This window comes from Lepisosteus platostomus, chromosome 2 (genome assembly GCF_059453375.1).
Source record: "Lepisosteus platostomus isolate fLepPlt1 chromosome 2, fLepPlt1.hap1, whole genome shotgun sequence".
NCBI classification, from domain to species: domain Eukaryota; kingdom Metazoa; phylum Chordata; class Actinopteri; order Semionotiformes; family Lepisosteidae; genus Lepisosteus; species Lepisosteus platostomus.
In genome coordinates this window covers 29,370,494-29,393,119 of record NC_142612.1, presented here as the reverse complement: position 1 = coordinate 29,393,119, position 22,626 = coordinate 29,370,494, and the positions used below count along the sequence as shown (strand labels likewise).

General features: G+C 38.5%; 1 protein-coding gene and 1 long non-coding RNA gene across 20 annotated transcripts in view; one reads left to right on the top strand and one right to left on the bottom strand.

Annotated features, from left to right (window-relative positions):
* The window catches only part of LOC148676176 (dedicator of cytokinesis protein 9-like), a 158,807-nt gene extending 142,209 nt beyond the window's left edge, over positions 1-16,598 (top strand). For 7 of the 19 annotated variants that reach the window (XM_088604228.1, XM_088604183.1, XM_088604235.1 and 4 more), the window contains 12 exons: positions 70-127; positions 1,747-1,788; positions 2,462-2,568; positions 5,924-6,046; positions 6,180-6,293; positions 7,362-7,397; positions 9,003-9,149; positions 10,205-10,415; positions 12,436-12,626; positions 13,231-13,331; positions 13,415-13,553; positions 15,292-16,598. In XM_088604228.1, the coding sequence (XP_088460354.1) occupies positions 70-127; positions 1,747-1,788; positions 2,462-2,568; positions 5,924-6,046; positions 6,180-6,293; positions 7,362-7,397; positions 9,003-9,149; positions 10,205-10,415; positions 12,436-12,626; positions 13,231-13,331; positions 13,415-13,553; positions 15,292-15,417 (1,395 nt within the window). In that variant the 3' untranslated portion in view covers positions 15,418-16,598. The remainder of the gene's footprint in view (positions 1-69; positions 128-1,746; positions 1,789-2,461; positions 2,569-5,923; positions 6,047-6,179; positions 6,294-7,361; positions 7,398-9,002; positions 9,150-10,204; positions 10,416-12,435; positions 12,627-13,230; positions 13,332-13,414; positions 13,554-15,291) is intronic. The other 12 variants (XM_088604306.1, XM_088604269.1, XM_088604295.1 and 9 more) reach the window with 3 other exon arrangements.
* LOC148676177 (uncharacterized) lies at positions 12,628-12,886 on the bottom strand. The gene is made up of 2 exons (XR_015926140.1): positions 12,727-12,886; positions 12,628-12,682 (listed from the first exon to the last, which is right to left on the bottom strand). It is a non-coding gene; the product is annotated as an uncharacterized LOC148676177 (long non-coding RNA).
* Positions 16,599-22,626: the final 6,028 nt, after the last annotated feature.

Here is a 22,626-nt window from a genome sequence, read left to right as displayed (position 1 = left end):
TGCTTGACTGTACAGTATTTACTGAGAGGTTCTCATTTTTGAATATTTTCTTTCTATTTGTGTTTGTAGGCAGCTATGTGTTATATCCATGTGGCAGCACTGGTTGCTGAATACCTCAGGAGAAAAGGTGTGTACTCTCTTCCACCACCTCCAGTACTCTAGATATCGCAGAACACCCTAGCTTTGAGTGCTCCATTCTTTCAAGATCCTTTATTTTAGTTCTTCTGTCTGGGGCATCTCAGTGTTGCAGCTGTTAGCATTGCTTGCTTCTCAGCGCTGGGGCCCAGGGTTTATCTCCTGTATCTGCATGGAGTTTGTATGTTCTTGCCATGTTTCGGTGGGATTCTTCCCACGTCCAAAGGCACATTTGTCAGTTAATAGGCTGCTGGGAAAACTGCCCCAAGTGTCAGTGTGTCTGCCCTGCGATGGACTGACGTCGCCGTCCAGGGTGTACCCTACCTTGCAACCATTGGTTGCTGGGATAGGCCCCGACTCCACATTGCTTGCTGGGATAGGTGACCCTGAATTAGAAGAAGCACTTAGAAAATGGACAGACTTTGATGTGATTATTAAAATTAGTTCAGGTGGGTAGCTGTGTCTGCATGCGTAGGCTGCAAAGGAACAAGTAATAGGTTTATTCCATGCTGAAAAAACAAGAAAGAAAACACAATGCTTCGGCCGTGGAGCCTTCTTCAGGTGTCAACCATTATTAAAATTATATTTTTAGTCCTGCAAAAAGAAATGCCAGACGTTTAATCCTGGTACTTTTGTTTTTAACCTTAGTCCCTGTCCACTAATAATGAGTGTTTTTCACACAGAATATCACTGAACAAATGAAAATATATCCATTGGAAAAAAATGGATATCCAATAAAATTGAATAATTTTAAAATTTTATAAATAAAATATTAACAAAGAACATTGCTTCAATACTGACAGGTTTGTCACATACTCTTAATTTCCAAGAGTGACATTCATTTTTCCTATTTTCCACTTATAAAATTATCATCCAGGGAGTTTCTGATTAGGTAGCTTTAATGAATAATAAACTACCAAGGAAAAAATTTGCTCTTTTCTCCACTGTTATGTGTAAACTGTTTGGGATTTTGGCAAAAACGGCAAAAGAAATTGATCATTTTTACCAGTACATAAGTAAGATTTATGGCATGCCATGCTTTTTTAAAAACATTATAAAACACTGATTCAAGCTGTATGTATCAAATGAGTCATTACTAGATTTACATGGAAGGGCTGGTGCAGTGTTTTTTCTGTTGGTTCTGTAGTTTGATGTGCTGTTATTTCTGTACGGATACTGTACAAAGGATTTTCATTGGGCTTTATTGAACTTTTATGTTGAGCTGGCATGATGGTGTTCCTGGAGTATATATTTCATTATTTAGCAAACTTTTTTTTCCCACATACCTGTCATATCTATCAATCTTTACTGTAAGCTCACATACCTCTCACGCGTAATGAAGTATATTGGCTTTTTATGGCTGAAAGGCTAATTAGGCATTGAGGACACATTGAGCACCTAACGGCATTATTTGCCTGGTTAATGACAGCTGCTTATTAATCCCTCATCTGTTGCCTGACGGCCTGTGTTGTACCAGCAGCTTTAATGAAGCAACACAGTTTAGTGATAGTCAGCAGGTTCCGTGTCCTCAGCACTTTTGGATTGAACCCCCAATGTTGCAAACTTGAAAGCCACAGATGAGTGGATTTCCAATCATTTCTGTTTCCCCAGAGCTTGGCAGCCGTCTCAGAGTTGAGGTTTTGGTCATCCAAGGTGACTTTTTGCCACTCTGACTTTCACATGCTTGCTTTCCTGGTGTCTTGTGCATCCGTGTTACAGGTTGCGGATTAGACAGTATTTTACAAAGTCTTCTAGCTGTCATCCTGTTAAAGGCTTTAAATCTCATCTGTCATTGGCTCAAATCAACACTGGTGCATGGGCAGCTTTGGACGTCTTTGCTCTTTTCACTGTTCTGAGAAAAAAAGTTCAGATTGACATTCCATCACAAAACTCAATCATATCTTTAGAATACCTACAGCCTTCAAATAAATCAATAAAGAGATAGGAGGATTAGCACTGCCTGAATCAGCATAGTGCCACTTTAACAAAAGATATTGCTTTACTGCTTTGGGCATCAGGGTTATTAGCTGCTGCCTCAGAACTCCAGGCTCTGAAATTTGATTCTAGGTTTTGGGCAACCTGTTTATGTGTAGTTTGCCTATACTCCCTGTATTCTCATAGGACCATAGGTTTTGACAGGTCTTGTGGTTTCCTCCCACAGTTATGCAGGTTAGGTTGGACTGGCTACTATTTTATGCATTTGTTTCTATTAAGCTCAATATTCAGTGGGATTTTAAAAATATAACCATAAAGAACACAATGTTCCAAATGTCCTCCTTTCATTTGTGGCCTTTCTGACGTTTTGACATTCTTCCCGCACTCACAGGAATGTTCAAGCAGGGCTGCTCAGCCTTCCGAGTGGTCACACCTAATATAGAGGAAGAGGCCTCCATGATGGAGGATGTGGGCATGCAGGATGTTCATTTCAACGAGGTGAGAGCTCCAGGCCTTTTTTGTCATACAGTGACTTTCAATTATTATTTTCTGTTGCAAATGTGCCAATCCTATTCCATGTTTCAGAGCTCTATAAATGTTACACATAATTACACATAATATATACCGTATATAGCAATTCAAAGCACTTAAAGTGATTTATGTATCACAGTGGACTCACTGTGTTCATCACTGAATCTTAGCACTTTCCTGCGTAACATGTGACAGCCATTATGAGCCAAAAACCCCTCTGCACAGCAGATCAAATGAAGTGAGAAAGTGATATAAGAACCAGGAAGTCGGCAACATGTAATCCAACCAACATCTTTTACAGCTCAATTTCTCTCATCAGCAGAGTGAGGTATTGGTTTAGAAGTTCTTATCCAAACAGAAGAATGCCACCTACTGGTCCACCAGCACCTGGTTTCTCTTGGAGTTCTCCCTTCTCAGTACTGGTCAGGCCCAGTCTGCCAGCCTTGCATAGCTTCTGAGATCTGGTGACATCTGGCTACAAGGTGGCAGGGCTGCTAACCTTGCTAGCAAGCACATAATTGGCTAGTTTTCTAAAACCACATTTAACAGACAGGAAAATCATTTTGTTCCTCTTTTCCATAGAAATAAGATGGTTCCTATGCAAACAGTTTTTGTTTGAAGCCTTTGATTTTGGCTTATGAACTATTTGTTGTTTTTCCCCAAAGCAGAACATTTATTCAAATAGTTTCTAAAACAACTGTTGATTTTCTATATATTGTACCGTATATATTTGTTAAATGTATGAAAATAAGAAAATGGGGCATCTCCCTAAAGATTTTGCAGCAGTGAACAACATGCTGCATTTGTTTCAATTTAAAAAGTGATCAATTTTTCATTTTTCTTTAACCTACATACAATGCTAGATTTTTAGAATTGTTTCTTCAAGATGAGGAGAAAACAACATCAGGATTGTCATCCTGCAACTTACAAAAATATTAGAAAATCTCTGTCTCAACAGTGGGCCTTAGGTTTGTGTTTAAAAAACAGCTTTTGTTTTTTTGCATTTGTTTCATTCTAATAATATGTATACAGCACTGTCTTATCAGACTATGAAGAGTATCAATTGCTGTTCATAGTTCACATTTTGTGTCATGGCATTCTTCTGGGGGAGAATGCAGAGGTTCGCAGTTTTCTTCCTGATAACCAAGTAGCTGCCTAAGGATTTTTTTTATCAGCAGATCAGTACTGTATCATGCTGCACCCTCAAACAAGCCGTCTCAAGGTGGAGTCTGTTATCAAATGACCTCCTTGAGAACAAGCAGTACATATATAGAAGGAGAATAGTTTTTTGCCTCAGGCCAAATATTCTAAACGTAAATTTCTTCAAAAACAGTAGCTGTTCGAAGGAAAACCTACAGTTAAAGGCTGGGAATCCAGTCCCCTCTGGCATGACCTGACAGCTGATTATGGTTACTAGTATCCTACATATGTAATTTGTTTATTAGTATACAGTTTAAATATATACTAATCAGCATAAGATTTAATGTGATTCTAAAACATTTTTTCCATAATGGAACTGTATGCTTGTGAAAGATGAAAAGTAATTTAGGTTTCTGTGCACAGATAATAACTGACTTCAGGGGAATAAAAATGGAAAACATCTTAAGGCTGTATATATTGTAAGCATTATACCAGTGTGGAAAGGATAACATTTATATACACTCTATTTTTTTTCATGTAATGGCAAGTTTTGTAAGAGTTTGATCTCTAGTTGACTGCTGATTAAAAGGAAAGAAGCCAAGCATAATGCAAGCATAGTGTGTGGAAATATAATGTTATTAACTCAGGCTCATGTGGTATATAACAAATCTTTTTAACCTTGGGTTACCCTGAGGTACTTCTTGGTTCAAATGAACATGTTAGGAATAAGAAGATAACTGTGCACTAAAAAATATTAAAGTTCCCAAGTGAAACAGTCTCCAGTTAGCTACTTCTTTCACATTTTTAAAATCTCTACTTGTTAATAGGTTGACACAGTCTTTTTGGCTGTATTTTTTAACTGTATTCGGTGGGTGATTACAGCCGCAGTTAATGTAGATAAATGTTTGAAAAAAGGGCAAAGACACTGTGGCCATGGTATTGACCTTTGTCTTCTAGATTACTATAGTGCAGATATTTCTCAAGAATGAGAGGTGGTGAAGCTTTCATAAAAATGAGAACAAGAAAATATCAATTTCCTCCCCCTGGAAATCTTTTTTTCAGCGGCATATTTTTCATTTTTTGAAAATTAGAAAATTAAAACGGACAGAGTAGACTCCAAAAACACTTAATTAAAAAAACATTATAAATACATTTTGCCTGCAGTACATCACTTGGCTCCTACAAACAGGATAATGATGAGACCTTTTTCGATGAACGCCATTGTATCTGGGTGGGGTTATGCATCATTTTTAATGGCAAAAGAAGGAATTTCTCTTCACGTGGTCTGTATATCGGAAGTGGGGCTGGGGACACTCAAACGTACGTCTCTCAGGCCCTTCATGGGTGTCAAATTACTCAACCGCAGCTGTCTATAAAACCACTTAGATGCTGATATTGTGCCCTCTAAAGTGCTGCATTCACTCTGATCTGTTGTTAAGCATTATGTTACTGCGATCATTTGGTTTTTATGATCGATGTTCCGCAGCAACCTGCCTCCTTAAGCTGCCATTAGGGATTTATTTTTTCATGCTGAATTTTAATGTGCCAAAGAGCAGGATTCTAATGCATTTCCAAATTAAAGCTGTGCTCCTCATGTTTCTCTTTATCTTATTTCTTCATGAAGAAAGAGAATTAACCAAACCTTCCTGTAACTTGTGTGTTGCAGAACACTGGCTGTTTTACATACACATTTAAAGAATGTTTCTTCTTTTTAATATGTGTTTTTCCAGCACCTGTGTGTACCTGTCATTTTTACTTATAGCAGTAACATTAATTTAAAACATTTTAAATGTATAAACACACAAATCCTTGTGTGAAATGTCCTGTTTTCCCCTTTCTGTAGCCCCCTTTTCCAGCCTTATTAGTGTCTCTCCATCCATGTCTTAATATCTGTTGTGTTATGGGCTTGGAGCATTGTCCCATCAGGGCTGACACAGCAGCACTCATGATTGTAATGGACAGGCAGTATTTCTGAATGCTTCATTGTCCTGTTGGGGAAATTTGTTTTGCGGCGTACTCCTAACGTCACAATGACAGACAAAATTTACCAACAAATAAGGCAGTGCAACAGTGTCACAGCAAGATAAGGGAGTCCATAGTTACGATGCACCGTTTGAAAGAGATACTGCAGTGGCTGGGGAGCACGGTGAAGGAGAGTGATGGGGGGTGTATCTCTCAACAGGACGTGCTGATGGAGCTGCTGGAGCAGTGCGGTGATGGGCTGTGGAAGGCCGAGCGCTACGAGGTGATTGCCGACATCTATAAGCTCATCATCCCCATCTACGAGAAACGCCGGGATTTCGAGGTACTGTAGTTCGAGATTCCCTGGAACACCACTGTACACAGCTGTCCTGAAGATTCTGCTAATGGATGAAGTTCTGAAACTACCCAGCTGTCTGTGGGGTTTTCTTATCACATCTTTGCTCTTTTTCCTACAGAAACTTGCCCACTTGTACGACACGCTACACCGTGCGTACAGTAAGGTGACAGAGGTGATGCACACAGGCAAAAGGCTCCTCGGCACCTACTTCAGAGTGGCTTTCTTTGGGCAGGTGAGGTTCTGCACATTCAGAAATGCGGAGGTTGCTACATGTGGCCAAGGAGTCTTAGACATTGCTGCAAGTTGAATGAATTGAAAGGTTAGATGCACGTTGTCATTTTTTCAGTAAGAGCGTCTGATATTTCCTTGTCCAAAGTTATTCTGATAAGTAATTTAGTATTGTTCCCCCTCTCTGACTTAAATGTTTTGTATTTCATCTGGGTCTCCCAGTTTCAGCACAGCTCCTTGGCTGACCACTGGACTATTCTGATTTCACCAACATCACTTTAATAATCAGCTACTTTTGTGAAAGGCTGCCACGAAAATGCTTTTGTGGTTAGTTCGGTAATTGGAGATGTAAGAGCTGATTGGAAAATAAAATGTGTGTATGTTCAGTGATTGTTAATAAGCTTCACATTCTGGAGCATTACAATTCTTTTAAGCATGTAGCCCTCAAAAGCCTCAGCAGTGATTCTTATTTTTATAATCAACCCCATCCTCCCCTCCTCCTGCCGTAAGAAAGATTTTAATAAAATCTTTATGCTTTTTTTTTCTTTCTTTAAGGCAGCGGTAAGTTCTGCAGTGAGCTTTGGTAACATTTGTTCACAGCCTTTTTAAGTGTGACGTGCTGCTTTTTATTAAAAAAATCTATTTTTTCAGCCATAATGTACTGCTAAACATTCTGGCCATTTTCATTGACTCAACTATTGCAGCTTGCTTCTTTACATTAGCAATGCATGTAGCTAAAAATGCACCATTTGAGTTGGCTTCTCTGCTGTGCTTATTACCCTTTATCCTTTTACCTTTGTCTGTATCTGTTGCCCATAAGCTGTATTTGTTTACTTTTTTGTTTTTAGTCATTATTTACTGCTGTTTCACGTTCTGTTAAAAAAAAATCGCAGGCATTAAAACATTTTTCTCAACTTAGCAGTATATGTGGTTGCTGTGATGTCATGTTAGTCTTGTTACAATTATTTTTTTGTGTTGTTAGTTTTTGAAACCACTTATTTTCTCAGAAGTTCTGGACAAGCAGCATACTAGAAATAACTGATTTGTTCTTTATTGTTTTACAACCCTATAGCAGTACCAGTTTACTGACAGTGAGACAGATGCGGAGGTAAATGAATGCTAGAAAAGCCATTCATGCAGTAAATGTTCTGCATTGAAGCTTATGGTTTGATGTGATTTTTGTTAGTTCAGTTGTTGTCCAACACCTGTATTCCATTACCTCCTTGTAGCTCATCCATTTCAACATCTATATTAATCTTTAGATTTTTTTCCCAAAGTAACATAATGGACAGACATCTTTTTTTGCATTTAGAACTGCCCATTATTTTGTTATACCCATCAGATTTGGGATTGTCAGTTATGCATTTGTCATGTTTTGGCTTGTGACTGTGATCCCATTGACCTCACAGAGGGGCTAATAAGGAAATTATTTATTAAGACATTACAGGCTGCGTAGCCCCATACCAGAGTTTTAGCTCCAATTCGACGAGAGGCACGTCCCTCACCAACTGCTGTAGCCCATGTGGTTATGGGTCGCTATTTTGCTGGGTCCTAAGAGAGTCCCAAGCCCTGATTATATCCACCCTAAACTCAACAAATATCAGACAATTGTGTGCTGTCCTTGGAGAATCCCACAGTTGACTAGTGACATGACTTGGGCTCAATCCCAGAATCACAGGGATCATCCTACCAACTGAGGAGGCACCAACAGACATTTTTTTTTTAAGCTGGGTTTTTAAATAACAGTTTATTAAGTCGATTGTTGAGCCAACAATAAGAGATGGGAGGGAAACAAGGAATATGTATTTATATCATGGTTGAAATGGATAGTAAAATTTACACTAGCTACCCCAAACCCTAATACATCCAGTTTTTTCCCCCCCAAAGACTCAGAAAATCATTGAGATTTTTTTGGCACCTGTGGTGTTGAAATAACATTTGGTATAAGATTCAGTTAATGGAAAATATCCAAAGAGTTAGTTATTGTCTAACGTTTGTTGTCTTAAGTAAGCCTTGTTGGGTATCTTAAGGAAATAGTTTTTGCCAGCTTGTACATGATTTTTATTTTCGGTTTAAGTCAGAATTTCCCCTCAATCGCTCACTCTACTTACCATCCCTTCTTTTCTGGATTGCATGAATTCACCTTTGTAAGCAAGTCGCACAGTGTGCGCTGAGCTCGTCAGACAGACTGGACCACAGGCCTAACATTGTGAAGCCTTTTTGCTGCTATTTTTCCTACTTTGAAGAAGTCACGATAAAAACTAAGGTTTAGATAATATTTGTTGTAAATAATGTAAACCACAAAAAATCTAATGTTGTATTGGAATGCAAACTGTGAGTGAGAGAGAGAACCATAAGAAACTCACAACTTGATTAACTAAATGGGTTTAAATTTATGAAGATGTTAATGAGGATCACTGGTGCCAATAACCCATCCCCATTCATGTGACACTGAAATCTGTTGAACGTCATTTTCAGTGGTTTTTAAAAACTTCAAAACAATAATACAAAGCTTTGTATTTTTTTCTGTAAACAATTCCTTTAAACTGCTTTTGTTTCCCATTTTTTTTTAAAATAAGGCAAATCTAATGTCTTATTTGGTGACCATCCTTCAAGCCATTGTAATTAAAGCATTGCAGTGCAGTAGAAAACAAATTGTACATTTTGCATTTTATGGTAGCACATTGTAATGTGTGGTTTTCTTGTTTTCCAGGGATTCTTTGAAGATGAAGATGGCAAAGAGTACATTTATAAGGAACCTAAATTCACTCCCCTCTCAGAGATTTCCCAGAGGCTGCTCAAGCTCTACTCAGACAAGTTTGGCCAAGAGAATGTCAAAATGATTCAAGACTCTGGAAGGGTAAAATATATTTTAAAAAAATGTTACTTAGATTTTTTGCTTCTGTCCTGTCAGTTTCTTCTTCTGTCTTCATTTTTAATTCTAATTCCATGGTTGGAAACCTCATGTTACTTAGAATATTTTGATAACTGAAGAATGTGGTTTAAATACACATCCTGCTCTTATTGACTTATGCCCAGATGATACTGTATCAATTACATGTAGGGCCTAAACTAGGAAGGTACAGTGATCAAAGGCAGTACTATGGATTTAAGTGATTTTTACCCCATGGTAAAGCAATACTAGGCAATACTAAAGGTTTTAAGCCCAAGTCAGCAACTGTCATGTTGTTCCCAGAGAGCTGATGTAAGGATATACTGTATATGGATGTCTGGGACCTGTCAGGATACCTGGAAATGCATTCTTCCCTTTATCTGCAAAACTGATGTCTGCATGCTCAATTGGGGAAAATAAAAAATAGCCTGTGTCCTTGTTGTATAATGATGTGTTCTTTTAAGTTAAACCTCCATTATGTTGGTTATATCTGTTAGTTCAGTCGACTGGGGCAGGTTTTAAGCCCCACCATATGTCCAAGAATTGCACTTAAATTCTGCACATATTCTTTACCTGCTAAAAGGTTCAGAGTTCACATTTGCTGTTCTTTTTTCATATCAATAGACGTTGTGTAGGTAGAACAGTTTTTATGCTTTCTCCTGTTGAAACAGACTTTTATTAATTAAACAAATGTAATTGTTAATTTAAGGAATTAAGTGTAACTATGAATTTTCCTTAGACTGATTTTCGTTAGCACAACATTGTGCGGATTGCTGTTGTCTGCCAAATTGTTTTAATGAAGAACGCCCTTTATCTGTTTGGAAACGTGGAAAAGCTGTCAGTTTAATTTTAAGGTCCCAACTGTTTTTAAAATTAAGTGGGGTTTTTTTTCTTCACTTTTGTTTAAAAGGCAATCCTTTGATGTGGGGGTTGCAGATTTCTGGAGTGAAAGCTTGGCCAGCGTCTGTCTCGGAAATGACTTTGTTCTCTTTTATTTTTCCATGGCTTGGGTGGGTATCTAGATTAACCCGAAAGATTTGGACTCCAAATATGCATACATCCAGGTCACCCACGTGACTCCATACCTGGATGAGAAAGAGTTAGCGGACAGGAAGACCGACTTTGAAAAGAGCCACAATATCCGCCGCTTTGTCTTTGAGATGCCTTTCACTGTCTCGGGGAAGAAGCAGGGAGGGGTGGATGAGCAGTGCAAACGAAGGACCATCCTTACAAGTAGGTGTGCCGACAGATGGGCCATGAAAACAGTGCTGCTTAACTGGAAGAGGAGGCACAACCTTTCTGCATCTCAGTCGGCATAAGTTACCTACTCCAAGATACTTACATTTTATATCACAATGGAGAAATTCAAAGCATCTCGTAAAAAACTAATTTCACAATTGCACAATTAAATTCAACTTGGACCCCATTTCTTATTGCATTACAGTTGTCAAATTAACACTATGCCTGCATATGCATATACTTTCAGATTATTTCCTGTAAATACCTATTTTTATGTATTTATACTTGTTGATGCAAATCTGTAAATATGTATGGAAGGGAAGAGGCCCTGGAATTGGTTGACACAACATCATATTATTTCAGTTTGCACCCGAGTGTACACAATGCAGTGCAAAGTAGCATACTTAAAATCAAGCTTTTTTGCATTCCTGCTGCCAACAAGAAAGATCCTCTATCACAAAGCACAACAGTTGAAATTGAATTCAATTTTATTTCTGTATAGCACCTTCACAACAAGACGTGTGTCACAGAAGGCCATTGCAGTTATTAATTTACACTGACTATACAAACAGTTGAACAATACTGTAAATCAAAAGTAGATTGTATTTGGATGCAAAATTAGTGTATCATAGTGTAACAGAGTAACCATCAGGCATACAGGAGAAGAGAAAAGCGAAAAACCCTATAGCGAGTAAAATATTCAAGGCCAAGTGATTTGCCGCACCTCTAGGTACTAGCTGGGTATAGTGAGATAGTATTTCAGTAGTATCCAAGCTACAGGATGACCAACATTTGAGTTGTTATCCAAGAGAACAGTTGGTAACATTACGGAGTTACAGTAACTCCATTTTGTGAAAGAATTCTTAGTCGACACTGTTAGATACTGTATGCGTGTTTAATTATTGACTTTTAAAACTCTTATGTTTCCTTCTTGATCTGCTTGGTATTATTGCTTTATTGTTATATGAGCTCTAAAATCCAAAAGTACACTTTATCTTCTTATCTGAATAATACAACCAAAGCTTACTGGCTGTAGTAAGTAAAAGAGGTTATTTAATTTTATTTTAACAATGATGCCATAAAACAACTTCATAAGCTCTTCTTTTGAAAAATAGTTTTCTCTTAATTTGCAATTGAATACAGTCAAAAACTAAAATATTTCACTTTATGTATATGGCAAGATTAGAAATAGTGTGTGAAATTAGAATCATAATCACATTATTAATATTTAATAAACAGTATATAAAAATAAAATACATTTTATGTATTTTTGAGCACCAAGCCCTAATTAATTCTTCCTAAACTCAACAACTATCAGCCATTTGTGTGTTGTCCTTGGAGAATCCCAAAGTCACAGTCGGCTACTGACATGATCCAAGATCACACCCATTGAGCCACTCGGACATTTAAAAAAAGTGTTTTTAAGTTACACTGTGTGTCAACAGTGATAAACATAGTTCTGCTCATTTGATCGATTGTTAAAGCTGACAATAAAATATGGGAGGGAGATTAGTTGGGCAAAGCTCTCAGGCACTGAAATATGAAGTGAAAAGCTTCATGTTTCAACCTTGGGCCTTGTTTCATAATTAATCAGAATTGCCAGGTTTAAAGATATTAACTGGGATCCAGACATGGCAAAGGTCACAACTGTAAGGTTAAATGCATGTAAAAAAACACACTCTGAAAATGCTGAACACTATTAATGAAGTACAGATTAGTCATTTACTTGCACAACAAGACACGTTTCAACAGTAAAGTGCTAATACAGTGCATGGTTTACATGTTCCATCTGAAAAAAATGCTACGCTTATTATTTAAAATCATGCAAAAGAAAGTTTCTGCTTTGCCTTAGAACTTTCAAATGAGACCCAGTTATTTTGGTTTTGCAACATTTTCCTTTTACATAAAAAAACACTCTAAACCTAGCAAGACAGGCAGTTCTTTCTGAATGGGATCTTATACAGTCAGATTCTTTTGCCCCACGATGTAGGAATTGGAATACTTTGTCTTGCAGCGACACACAGCTTCCCCTATGTGAAGAAGCGGATTGCGGTAATGTACCAGCATCAGACGGACCTCAACCCCATCGAGGTAGCCATCGACGAAATGAGCAAGAAGGTGGCGGAGCTGCGGCAGCTATGCTCGGCCTCAGAGGTGGACATGATCCGGCTGCAGCTCAAACTGCAGGGGAGCGTGAGTGTGCAGGTAAGCTGAAACCTAATCACCCTGCGGGGAGAGTGCATGTGCAGGTACGCTGAGACCTAATCGACCTGCGGGGAGCGTGAGTGTGCAGGAACGCTGAGACCCAATCGCCCTGTGGGGACCGTGAGTGTGCAGGTGAGCTGAGACCTAATCATCCTGGTGCAAGAGTCAGTGTGCAGGTACGCTGTCACCTAATTGCCCTGGGGGAAGTGTTAGTGTGCAGGTAGGCTTAGACCTAATCACCCTGGGTGGGGGGGCATGAGTGTGCAGGTAAACTGAGACCTAATTGCTCTGGGGAGAGAGTGAGTGTGCAGGTACGCTGAGATCCAATCACCCTTGGGGGAGAGTGAGTGTGCAGGTATGCTGTCACCTAATTGCCCTGGGGGGAATGTGAGTGTGCAGGTGGGAATTCTACCACTGAACCACCAATGCCACTATAAACCTCCACCTTGCACTGCAAAAACAAAACACCCATCTTAAATGCTCATCTGCCCATTTTTACAGAAAAGTTTTAAGTCCATGCACTGTGCTGTGTGCTGCATGAATGACATTGATAAATTATGAATGATGTAGCTCAAATTTTCACTGTCCTCCCACTATCTCCCAGGTAAATGCTGGCCCACTGGCATACGCCAGGGCCTTCCTCGATGATGCCAGCTCAAAGAGGTACCCAGACAACAAAGTGAAACAGCTGAAAGAAGTCTTCAGGTAAGTCTCGAGATTTCATCCTTACGTTATTTTTAGACATCCACATTTTTTCTGCTAAATTTTTGTTTTCTTTTTTGAACCAGACAATTTGTGGAAGCCTGTGGTCAGGGGTTAAGTATCAATGAGCGGCTGATTAAAGAAGACCAGCTGGAATATCAGGAAGAGATGAAAGCCAATTACAGAGAAATGGCTCGAGAGCTCTCAGAAATCATGCATGAACAGGTGGGTCTGATGTCACTGATGATGAGTATTTTGGTGACATTGTGACACACTGGACATAGAAGCATTTAAACACTTTTACTTTTTATTTGCTTTTGACCATTATTATTATTATTATTATTGACAAATCATTTTTAAAAAAGTTTCCTTTGCATAAAAGGTGCAGGGTAAGTGTTATGACTGGAGCGGGTTAACTGTGAAACTCATATTGGATATTGTTTAATATCTCTACAAGAGGTACATGTCACAGCAATATATCCTAATAGCCCGATCTCATCACAATTAAGAAGCTAAGCAAGGCTGAGCCTGATCAGTTCTGGTTTAGGTTGCTATTGCAAGTGGTATTGGTGGAACGGTAGGTGGCACTCATCTCTCCTGACCATAATTTTGAAAATCAAATCCCCACTGGAGTAACCAGGGATGCTGTCCTCCAGGCAAGCAAATAGGGTGTCACAGTACTATTTGAAAGAGTAGGGAGCTTATATAAGAGTAGGCTATGTCACCAGGTACAGTAGGTGCTAAATTTCAGTAGGGAAAGAAGTTGGTCCCCTCTTATGTGTGTAATACTTTCGGATGAATATCACTGTATTAATGCAAGGAATAATGTCATTGATAAAATCAACCACTTTCTTTATTGATAAAATCCAGAAATTCTACAATTAATGTAAGCCTTGTTTACATTATTTGACTATGAAATTTTATATGAGCTTGATGCCCGACATGAGTGTTCTTCGTACAGGAAATCATCATACTCGGGAAGAAATGTGCTTTGACACAAACTAATATTTGTCTCTGTTTCTCTTTGTGCTGACATCAACAGATCGGATGGTAATATGGCTGTCTTTTTGTGTGGGTTTTTCTGTTTCAGTCACTGTAGAGATTACCTGTTCTGTTTATTCCTTGTGGGGAATATTGTAATTTTGCACAGTGCTTCATCTTTTCCCAGTTGAAGACAGACGTCAGTCTTTGACTGCAATGAGTGACAACAGTTTTTTTGTAGAAAAACTGTACAATTCCTTTATGTTTCTGTTTCACTCTTTTCCTTTGTTCATTGAACCTGACCTGATTATCTTTTTTGGTAGCCATACAGTATATAGCAGATGTCAAAATACTGACAAGACAGAGCCCGTGGTCTTCCGTTGTCATCAACCTTTACCCTTACATGTGAAGAATCAGCCTCTGTCCTACCGCACCTTAGCCAGGAATCTAACATGACTTATTTTCCTTATGACAGGTTAGGTACACGTGATCTGAACAGAAAGCAAAAGATTTCTTCTGTTCTTTTCTGTACATGTCCGATTTTAATTAGCCCCGTGGGATGGCCGATTTCAATTTGAGAGCACAATATGAAGCCGGCATACCTGACATAAGTGGTCAACTACCTTTGGGGTGACGGTAGCCTTGCTTCCATTTAGCTGTAATTTAAATATTATTAGCTGTAATACAGATAGACTAGAGTTTATTAATTGCCCTGCAGTAAAGCTACACTTATCCCATGGAAAATTAAACCATAAGAAAACTGAATCTGCTGTTTAATAATTAATTACCTGATACAACAGCGCTTTTTTGGCATGCAAATATCAAGCCACATTTTACAGCAAATGATAAACACACTTAATTAGAGGTTGCACAGCTATAGTTGAATGTCTGGGTGCTTCTCGTCTCTGTAAGAAAACAACTGATTTTGGTCGTCAGTTGATAAACTCTTGTTTATTTGTTCTGCTCTCTTCCCATTGTAAAGATCAGTCCAGTGGATGATGGGGTGAAGAGTGTGCTCCCAGACTCGCTTCACATTTTCAATGCCATCAGTGGGACTCCGACCTCCACCACCATCCAGGGTATCCCCAGCTCTTCTTCAGTGGTGTGAAGGACGGCACACAGAAAAGTGATCGCTGTCCCTTAGGAACCATCATTTGGTTTTCTTTCTACATCATTGTTTACACTCGGAGAAGCAGTCTCCAAAGCTGAATATCGGGCATGTGCTACAAATCCATGCGCGTTGAGGGAACAGAGAAAAGAGAAAACAGGCCTGAGCTCATGTCTGACGTGGTAGGGCTTCCGTGTCCTGCAAAGGGGATGGTGTTCACAATTTCATGCCGGTTTACAGAAATTGTTACTGTTGTGTACGAAAGTATTGCAGACAGTTTGTTTTTGTGCAGGACGTTCTCCTTACACTGTGGAGTGTGGCTACTCAGCACAACAAGAACAAAAAGGGGTTTTGAAAGGAAGTTTTTTATCGTTTTACCTTTATTGTGTATAGTTTCCATATTAAACTGTATCTGTGCTGTGTTCTTGTGTAGTGTTTCCTGTGGAGACTCAAGAATGTGGATTTTCAGCAGCAAGAACACTTCATGCATGTAATTAGTTACCTTGGTCTAACATATGGTCAATTCTATATTCTTTTTTTTAATGAGCCGAAAACTCTTGTCCATACTTTTGTATGTATTCAGGTGTATTATAAATGTCTCTTCTGAAACTGAGCATTCATCTTCAGAGGGAGTATTAATGAACTATAATGTAGCCCTCCACATGTTGGCGTTCATTAGTATATTACCGACTTTCTGTTTATGAAGACATTATATTTCTACACAGAATCGTCTTATTTTAAGGAATCCTCACACAAGAGTTTTAGCCTCCTGCTTCAGATACTTAAACCTCTTAATTTTATTATTTTAAAAAGTACACTAAAAATAAGGCCCTAGCACAAATATATTTTAAGTTGTTTATTCTTGTATATAAAGGAGTGCAATATTTGTCTTTTTGCAAAGTGTTTTATGCTGTTTGGTTCGTACACTGTAAAGATAATGTTCATCCTTTTGCCAAAGAGATGGAATATGTAACCAGTCATACTGTACCTTGCGGACATGTTTGTTCAGAATTAAAGCTTTTACCATGTCGATGTTCATTTAAATTGTTAATTGCATAATTTTATATGGGGAAGTAAGGGTTTTTTATTTTATTTAACTGAAGGTCACCACTGTTCTGCTGTATTTAAATTATATGTTCCCTAATGCTTCTCTTTCAATTAAAATCACTAATGTCTCTGCAGATGTTCTAACATGAGTGTTTTGTGGCTCTCATGGAAAGAAAGGAAAAAAGGAGAACCAGACTTGTGGTCTGTTTTGACTTTATAATAATTGCTTGTCCTTGTCATCTCACAAAAAATCATGTGTTGTCCTGCTGGAGTTCTATAATTGTCAGGGTGAGCCCACAGGAAAAGTATATGTGACATCCCAGAACTTGAACAGTATAGTATGTGTCCATGCTGTCAGTTTGTCATCAAGCACTACAAATGGAGGTCTGTAGCACCTAGACTTGGTCCAGTGAATGGAAAGGTTCATTGAACACACCAATTATTGTGGCATTCTCCATGTCTGAGACAATCACTGAGGTCCATTATGGTGAACATTAGAAAATTGATTCATCGCTCAACAGGAGCTGCATCTGACTAATGGCACAAAAGCTGTGAACTGCCCAGATTGCCCACAATGCACTGAATTAGTCCAGCTTGCAATATACCGATGGCACAAAGAGCGTGTTCTCTTCAAAAACAGGGAGATTTTTATGCTTGATTTCACAAGGCTTGACTTTCAACAAGTTATTAAAACACCTCATTAACTACACCTAATCAATACTAACAAATGAGGTGATTTGGTGCTAATGCAACAGTCAGTGACCCGAGAGTATTGCAGTTTGTTGTGAATGAATTCAAATGCCACCAAATTCATTTAAATAATATTCATGTTTCGTTGTTCCTAAAGAAATGCATTAAAAGAGTGATGCAGTTCTTCTGATCCTCAGGATAAATAAAAAGAAATGTCTCATTGCATAATGCAGGTCCTGTGCCCAAGGAACTGTGTACTGTATGGAAACTGCCCTGAAGCAGTAATCAGAGTGGTAGTTGTGTTTAATCTTAAAACCTCAAGTTTACTATAAGCCTCATACTGCTCATACTCATACTTACCATTCTCTAACCACTTTACCTACCCAGTACAGGCTTGCAAGAGAGCCGGAGACTCCCAGCAAGCATCTGGCTCGTGGCAGGATACACCCTGGACTTGACGCCAGTCCCTCACAGATCCTAAACAATCCTTCACCCCAATCCAGTTTCAATAATTGTACATTCAATTTAAATATGGTTTTCTAAAGCTTTAAACCTAATCCCAGTGTGACTGCATCTCCATACTCCGTTTTCCTGTTTAGAAACAGAAGCTAAAGAGCACACTGCCAATAATGAACACTTGCATTAATGAAGACGGTGCTGGTCAGATTTTAACAAGCAGCAATTCATGGATTGTTCAGGAACTACTGACTGGAGTACATTCAAAGAGGCTTCCAATGACCTTAACTGGTATACAGAGTTGGTCATGTCTTATATTAATACGTGGTTAGCTGTGTTCATACCAGAAATATTTGTTTACATCCAAATAAAACCTTGGGTAAAGAGACATTTGCAACAAACTTAAAAACTGTGCTGTAGAGTCCTATTTAGGAGATGGAGAAATCCACGTATGACATGGAAAATTTTATCAGACAGGTAAAAAAGGTATACAAAAGACAAAAACTTTGAAGGCATTGATTCATGAACTATAACGGGGATGCCCTCCATCGAATCTCCTTGTAAATCAGGGGTGCTAAGGCTCACTGAACACAATATGCACAGCACCTTTAAGAAGGTACAAAACCAATAAAGACCCTGGCCTGGAAAGTCCTGGAATCCTCAAAACCTTTGCAGATCAATTAGATATTTTCAATCTCTTACTGTTCCTGTCTATTTTGTTCCTGCCTATTGTACCAGCTTGCTTCAAGGAAACCACCATAGTGCCACTTGCTTTAAGGAAACTCAACTTCCCAGTGAAAATCGCAACCGAAGGAAACTAACTGAACATTCTGGGCACTGTTGAACATTACCATACATGACTGAACTAAAAACATTAGTTTGCTTTTCCCACCATGTAATACAAAATAGACAACTTTCATAGCTGTTCGTTTTAATGAACCCAGTGCCGGCCAGAGCATAGCTTCTCCCTTTTGAGCCTTGGTTCTTCTCAAGGTTTCTTCCTACTTTAATCTAATGGAGTTTTTCCTTGCCACTATTGCCTTAGGCTTCCTGACTCAGGGTTCAGGCCCAGAAATCTGTAAAGCTACTTTGTGACAATGTCCAAGTGTAAAAAGCACTATACAAATAAAATTGAATTGAATTAAATTGAAACTCACTTCAGTTATTAAATGCTAGAAAAGGCTAGTAGTGACTTGCATCAATTGCATTATTACTATAAAATGATCGGCATCACCGTACGATATGACAACACAACCACAAAGGACAGAAAGGCCCTACAGAGGGCTGTGACATCTACAAAAACACTCACAGGATCTGACTTACCATCAGCTGAAAGATCTACAGTATATCAACCATTGCTTAAAAAAAAGCCTGTGCCATAATACAGGATTATAACCATCCCGGACACAAACTGGTCTCATCTCTGCGATCTGGTAGGCAAGACCACAGTATAGGAAAACAGACCACCAGGTTCAGACAGTTTTTTTATCCCCAAGTAGTATGTGTCATGATTAACTACTAGCTAAAAGCCAACTGGCTGTCTGGCATTACCATTACCATTATTCATTACCACTAAATTTTTAATCTTGTATTTAGCAAACTGCAAACTGTTGTATACTCTTGTAAATTATCAGTTGTAGATTATTTTCTTTATTGTATGTTATATTGTCCTTTGCACTACTCACTTAGCATTTTTATTGCTGTCTTCACCTATCTGTACACTGAGAGAGCGGTTGGAAATAAGAATTCAATGTACATGTTACTAATGACAAATACATTTTGAACTTGAACTCTAAGATTAATCACAAATCCTAAACCTGGCTCCAACATTCAAGATTTCTTTCTACAGTGCTCACTAAAGCCAAAGCCAACTAAGCCTTATTCTACATTCAGAAGTGTGTGAAAAATCAGACTCACTAAAATGTCTTTTTGCTTGCTTGATACCTTTGTCTGCTGTAAGTTGAGTATTATCTAGTTACCCAAAATCACAGACAATTTTATAACCCATTCACTGTCCCTCTTTTTTTCTAGAGAAAATAGAAATTGTTTTCTCAGATGAAAAAACAGTCTCTCTTTAAATCTGCTCTAAATGTAAAAAAAATACTGTAGTCTTTCTTAAGAAACGTCAAGAATCTTCTGTTTTCTCAAATGTTGATACAGCAGTGAATTTGGAATCTTCAGTCTTCCATCAGATTCCCGTTTCCTTTCAACAGGTATTTGCTAGATCATTCTGGTGGCTTTCCTGATTTGAATATCCATGCGCTGTTTAACTACAATATTTGTTTCTGAAAAAAAGGTGCAAGAGCCCTTGCAGGAGTCAGTCCAAACACTGAAACTAAGCAGGTGTGAGCCTGGTCAGTAACTGGATGGGAGACCTCCTGGGAAAAACTAAGGTTGCTGCTGGAAGAGGTGTTAGTGGGCCAGCAGGGGGCGCTCACCCTGCAACTCATGTGGGTCCTAATGCCCCAGTGTAGTGATGGGGACACTATACTGTAAGCCGGCGCCATCCTTTGGATGAGACGTAAAACCGTCTCTGTGGTCATTAAAAATCCCAGGGCGTTTCTCGAAAAGAGAAGGGGTGTACCCCGGCGTCCTGGCCAAATTTCCCATCGGCCTTTATCAATCGTGGCCTCCTAATAATCCCACTCTATGAATTGGCTGCATTACTCTGCTCTCCTCCCCACTGATAGCTGATGTGTGGTGAGCGTTCTGGCGCACTATAGCTGCCGTCGCATCATCCAGGTGGATGCTGCACATTGGTGGTGATGGAGGGGAGTCCCCATTACCTGTAAAGCGCTTTGAGTGGAGTGTCCAGAAAAAGCGCTATATAAGTATAAGCAATTATTATTATTATTTGTTCACATGGAGTCATATAGAAAGATGCTTCTTATCCACACCCCTCTCTGCAGCAAAATGAAGACTTTTATTGTCCAAATGGTTCCTTCTTTGGAAGTGATTTATTGCTCAAGTGCACCTAAATTATTTTCTTTGGATTATGTCTTACATCAAGATTGGAGATAAGAGCCAGAAAGGGGTTATCAATTAATCACAGAGTAGCAGATTCATCCGTACTATCATTTCAGAAGCAGGGTGAAGTTTGGCAGCTCCATGAGTTTTAGTTTTTAGTGACCTGATGAGGCACTTGTATTACTCTGTCAGATTGTTCTTGCCTTCTTTTTTTACTTTGTGAAAAAGTTTAAGGATTTTAGATATCATTTTAATTAATTGATAAATTGTCACTGTGATACACATAAGTTTCTTTAACCATTCCATAAGAACTAAATCACCATATTAGTGAGAGAGTTTATAGGGCACAGGAGACGAAGTAATTTACTTTACTGGAAGACAAGCCTGATGGAAATTTAGAAAAATAAAACTATGCGTCTCATTTTCCAAGAAACCCCTCATACTTGACTGGACTAATTCAGTGCACTGTCTCTCACTCTCTGGGGTGTTCAAAGCCAGCAGTTTCTAACCGGACAAGATGTCGCAGCCAAAAACAATCTGTCACCTACAGACCACAGCACTGCGTTGGTCAAGGCCTCTTGATGACCTCCTGTCCTTCCTGTGGGCTCATCCAGACTGTACAACATTCCAGCTGAACAACATATGTCCCCATGCTGCTTGTATACAGTAACAACATATTTAAAGAAAACAAGATTTATTTTTCCCTGTGGGCATATTTAATTAAGGAATTTATTACTAACGGATCTGCTCCTATTTTGATTGCATGCACCACTAAGACCCAGCTCTTTAAAACTGCTCTGCTTGGTACAATAATACTAGAAAACACCAAAATGGCCCCCGAAATCTCTGCCCTTCACCTGTAATTATAGGAATAATGACCATGAAGGAATAATGAAACAGCTTAACACAGTCAACAGAGTTTTGTTGCTGAGGTCAGGTAGGTTTACTGAAAAAGAATGCTGACATGCTTAGAATCTGTTACCAGGAACAGTGCCGACAAATCTCACTCTCATAGTCTACAAAAAGGCACCAGCCAAGAGAAGTTGTGTCAACAGAGCTAATTGTCACACTGGGGTTGAATGTTATTCAAAGAGCTGAGTGAAAAGGTATCATCAGTGCCATGTTTCAAACGTGAGTCCAATTTGTTGTAGCAGTTAGTTTTTTGACTGGATTTCTTTTGTGTATTTTCATTTTCTTTTCAGCCTGAAGTTTACAATGTTGTTTTCTCCTGCTATTCTGTAGGTATGGTGTCTGAAGCATAGTGTATATGCTGTATGTAGCAAATTTGTTCTGGTTTGGTAAACATTCCATCTAAATATACAAAGATTTATCTTAAAACTACTCTAAATGGAAACAATACTGTAGTTTTTCTAAACAAACTTCAAGTACCTTGATAATCAATCTTTTACTATTTTACACATGTTACTGTATGATGCTATTTCTAGACTGAGTTTATTTCATGAACTACAGGGAGCTAAATAAGCACATTCTTTAAATTATTAGTGCCCAACCTACTAAATACACGTGCAATTTATTTAAATATTTAATGTGCTACATTTAGTTCGATGTATTATCCAATATCCTGGAATGGGTAGATGTTTCTAAGGCACTGTATTTTGAATGCAAAAGTAAAAACACTGGTTTCTAACTAAGGTATAACCAAACAACATTGATCTATAGCATGTCTACAGAAAAATATAATAACACCTTTTGCTCTGTAATTCTTCTCCTATACAATACTTACAACCATATGCCTGATTTTTTGCCTTTTTTGCTGCTACATGTAATCTCTGATGTCTTCCCATATTGTTTGCCATTAAAATACCTTTGTCATGCTGACTATGTATTCAATTATTCCAGCAAAGAAAACATTCAAAGTGATGTCATAAAGTCGATTGTTTATAAATGTCACACAAGTCATATAAGTCCTTTGGAAGAAAAAGAAACTAGAGACATAATTTTCCCATTCCAGTACTCTCTTTATGAAATCAGAAGTCTCTCAGCGTGAGTATCATAAAAAGTAAAATGTCAATTTTCATTTACTTTTCT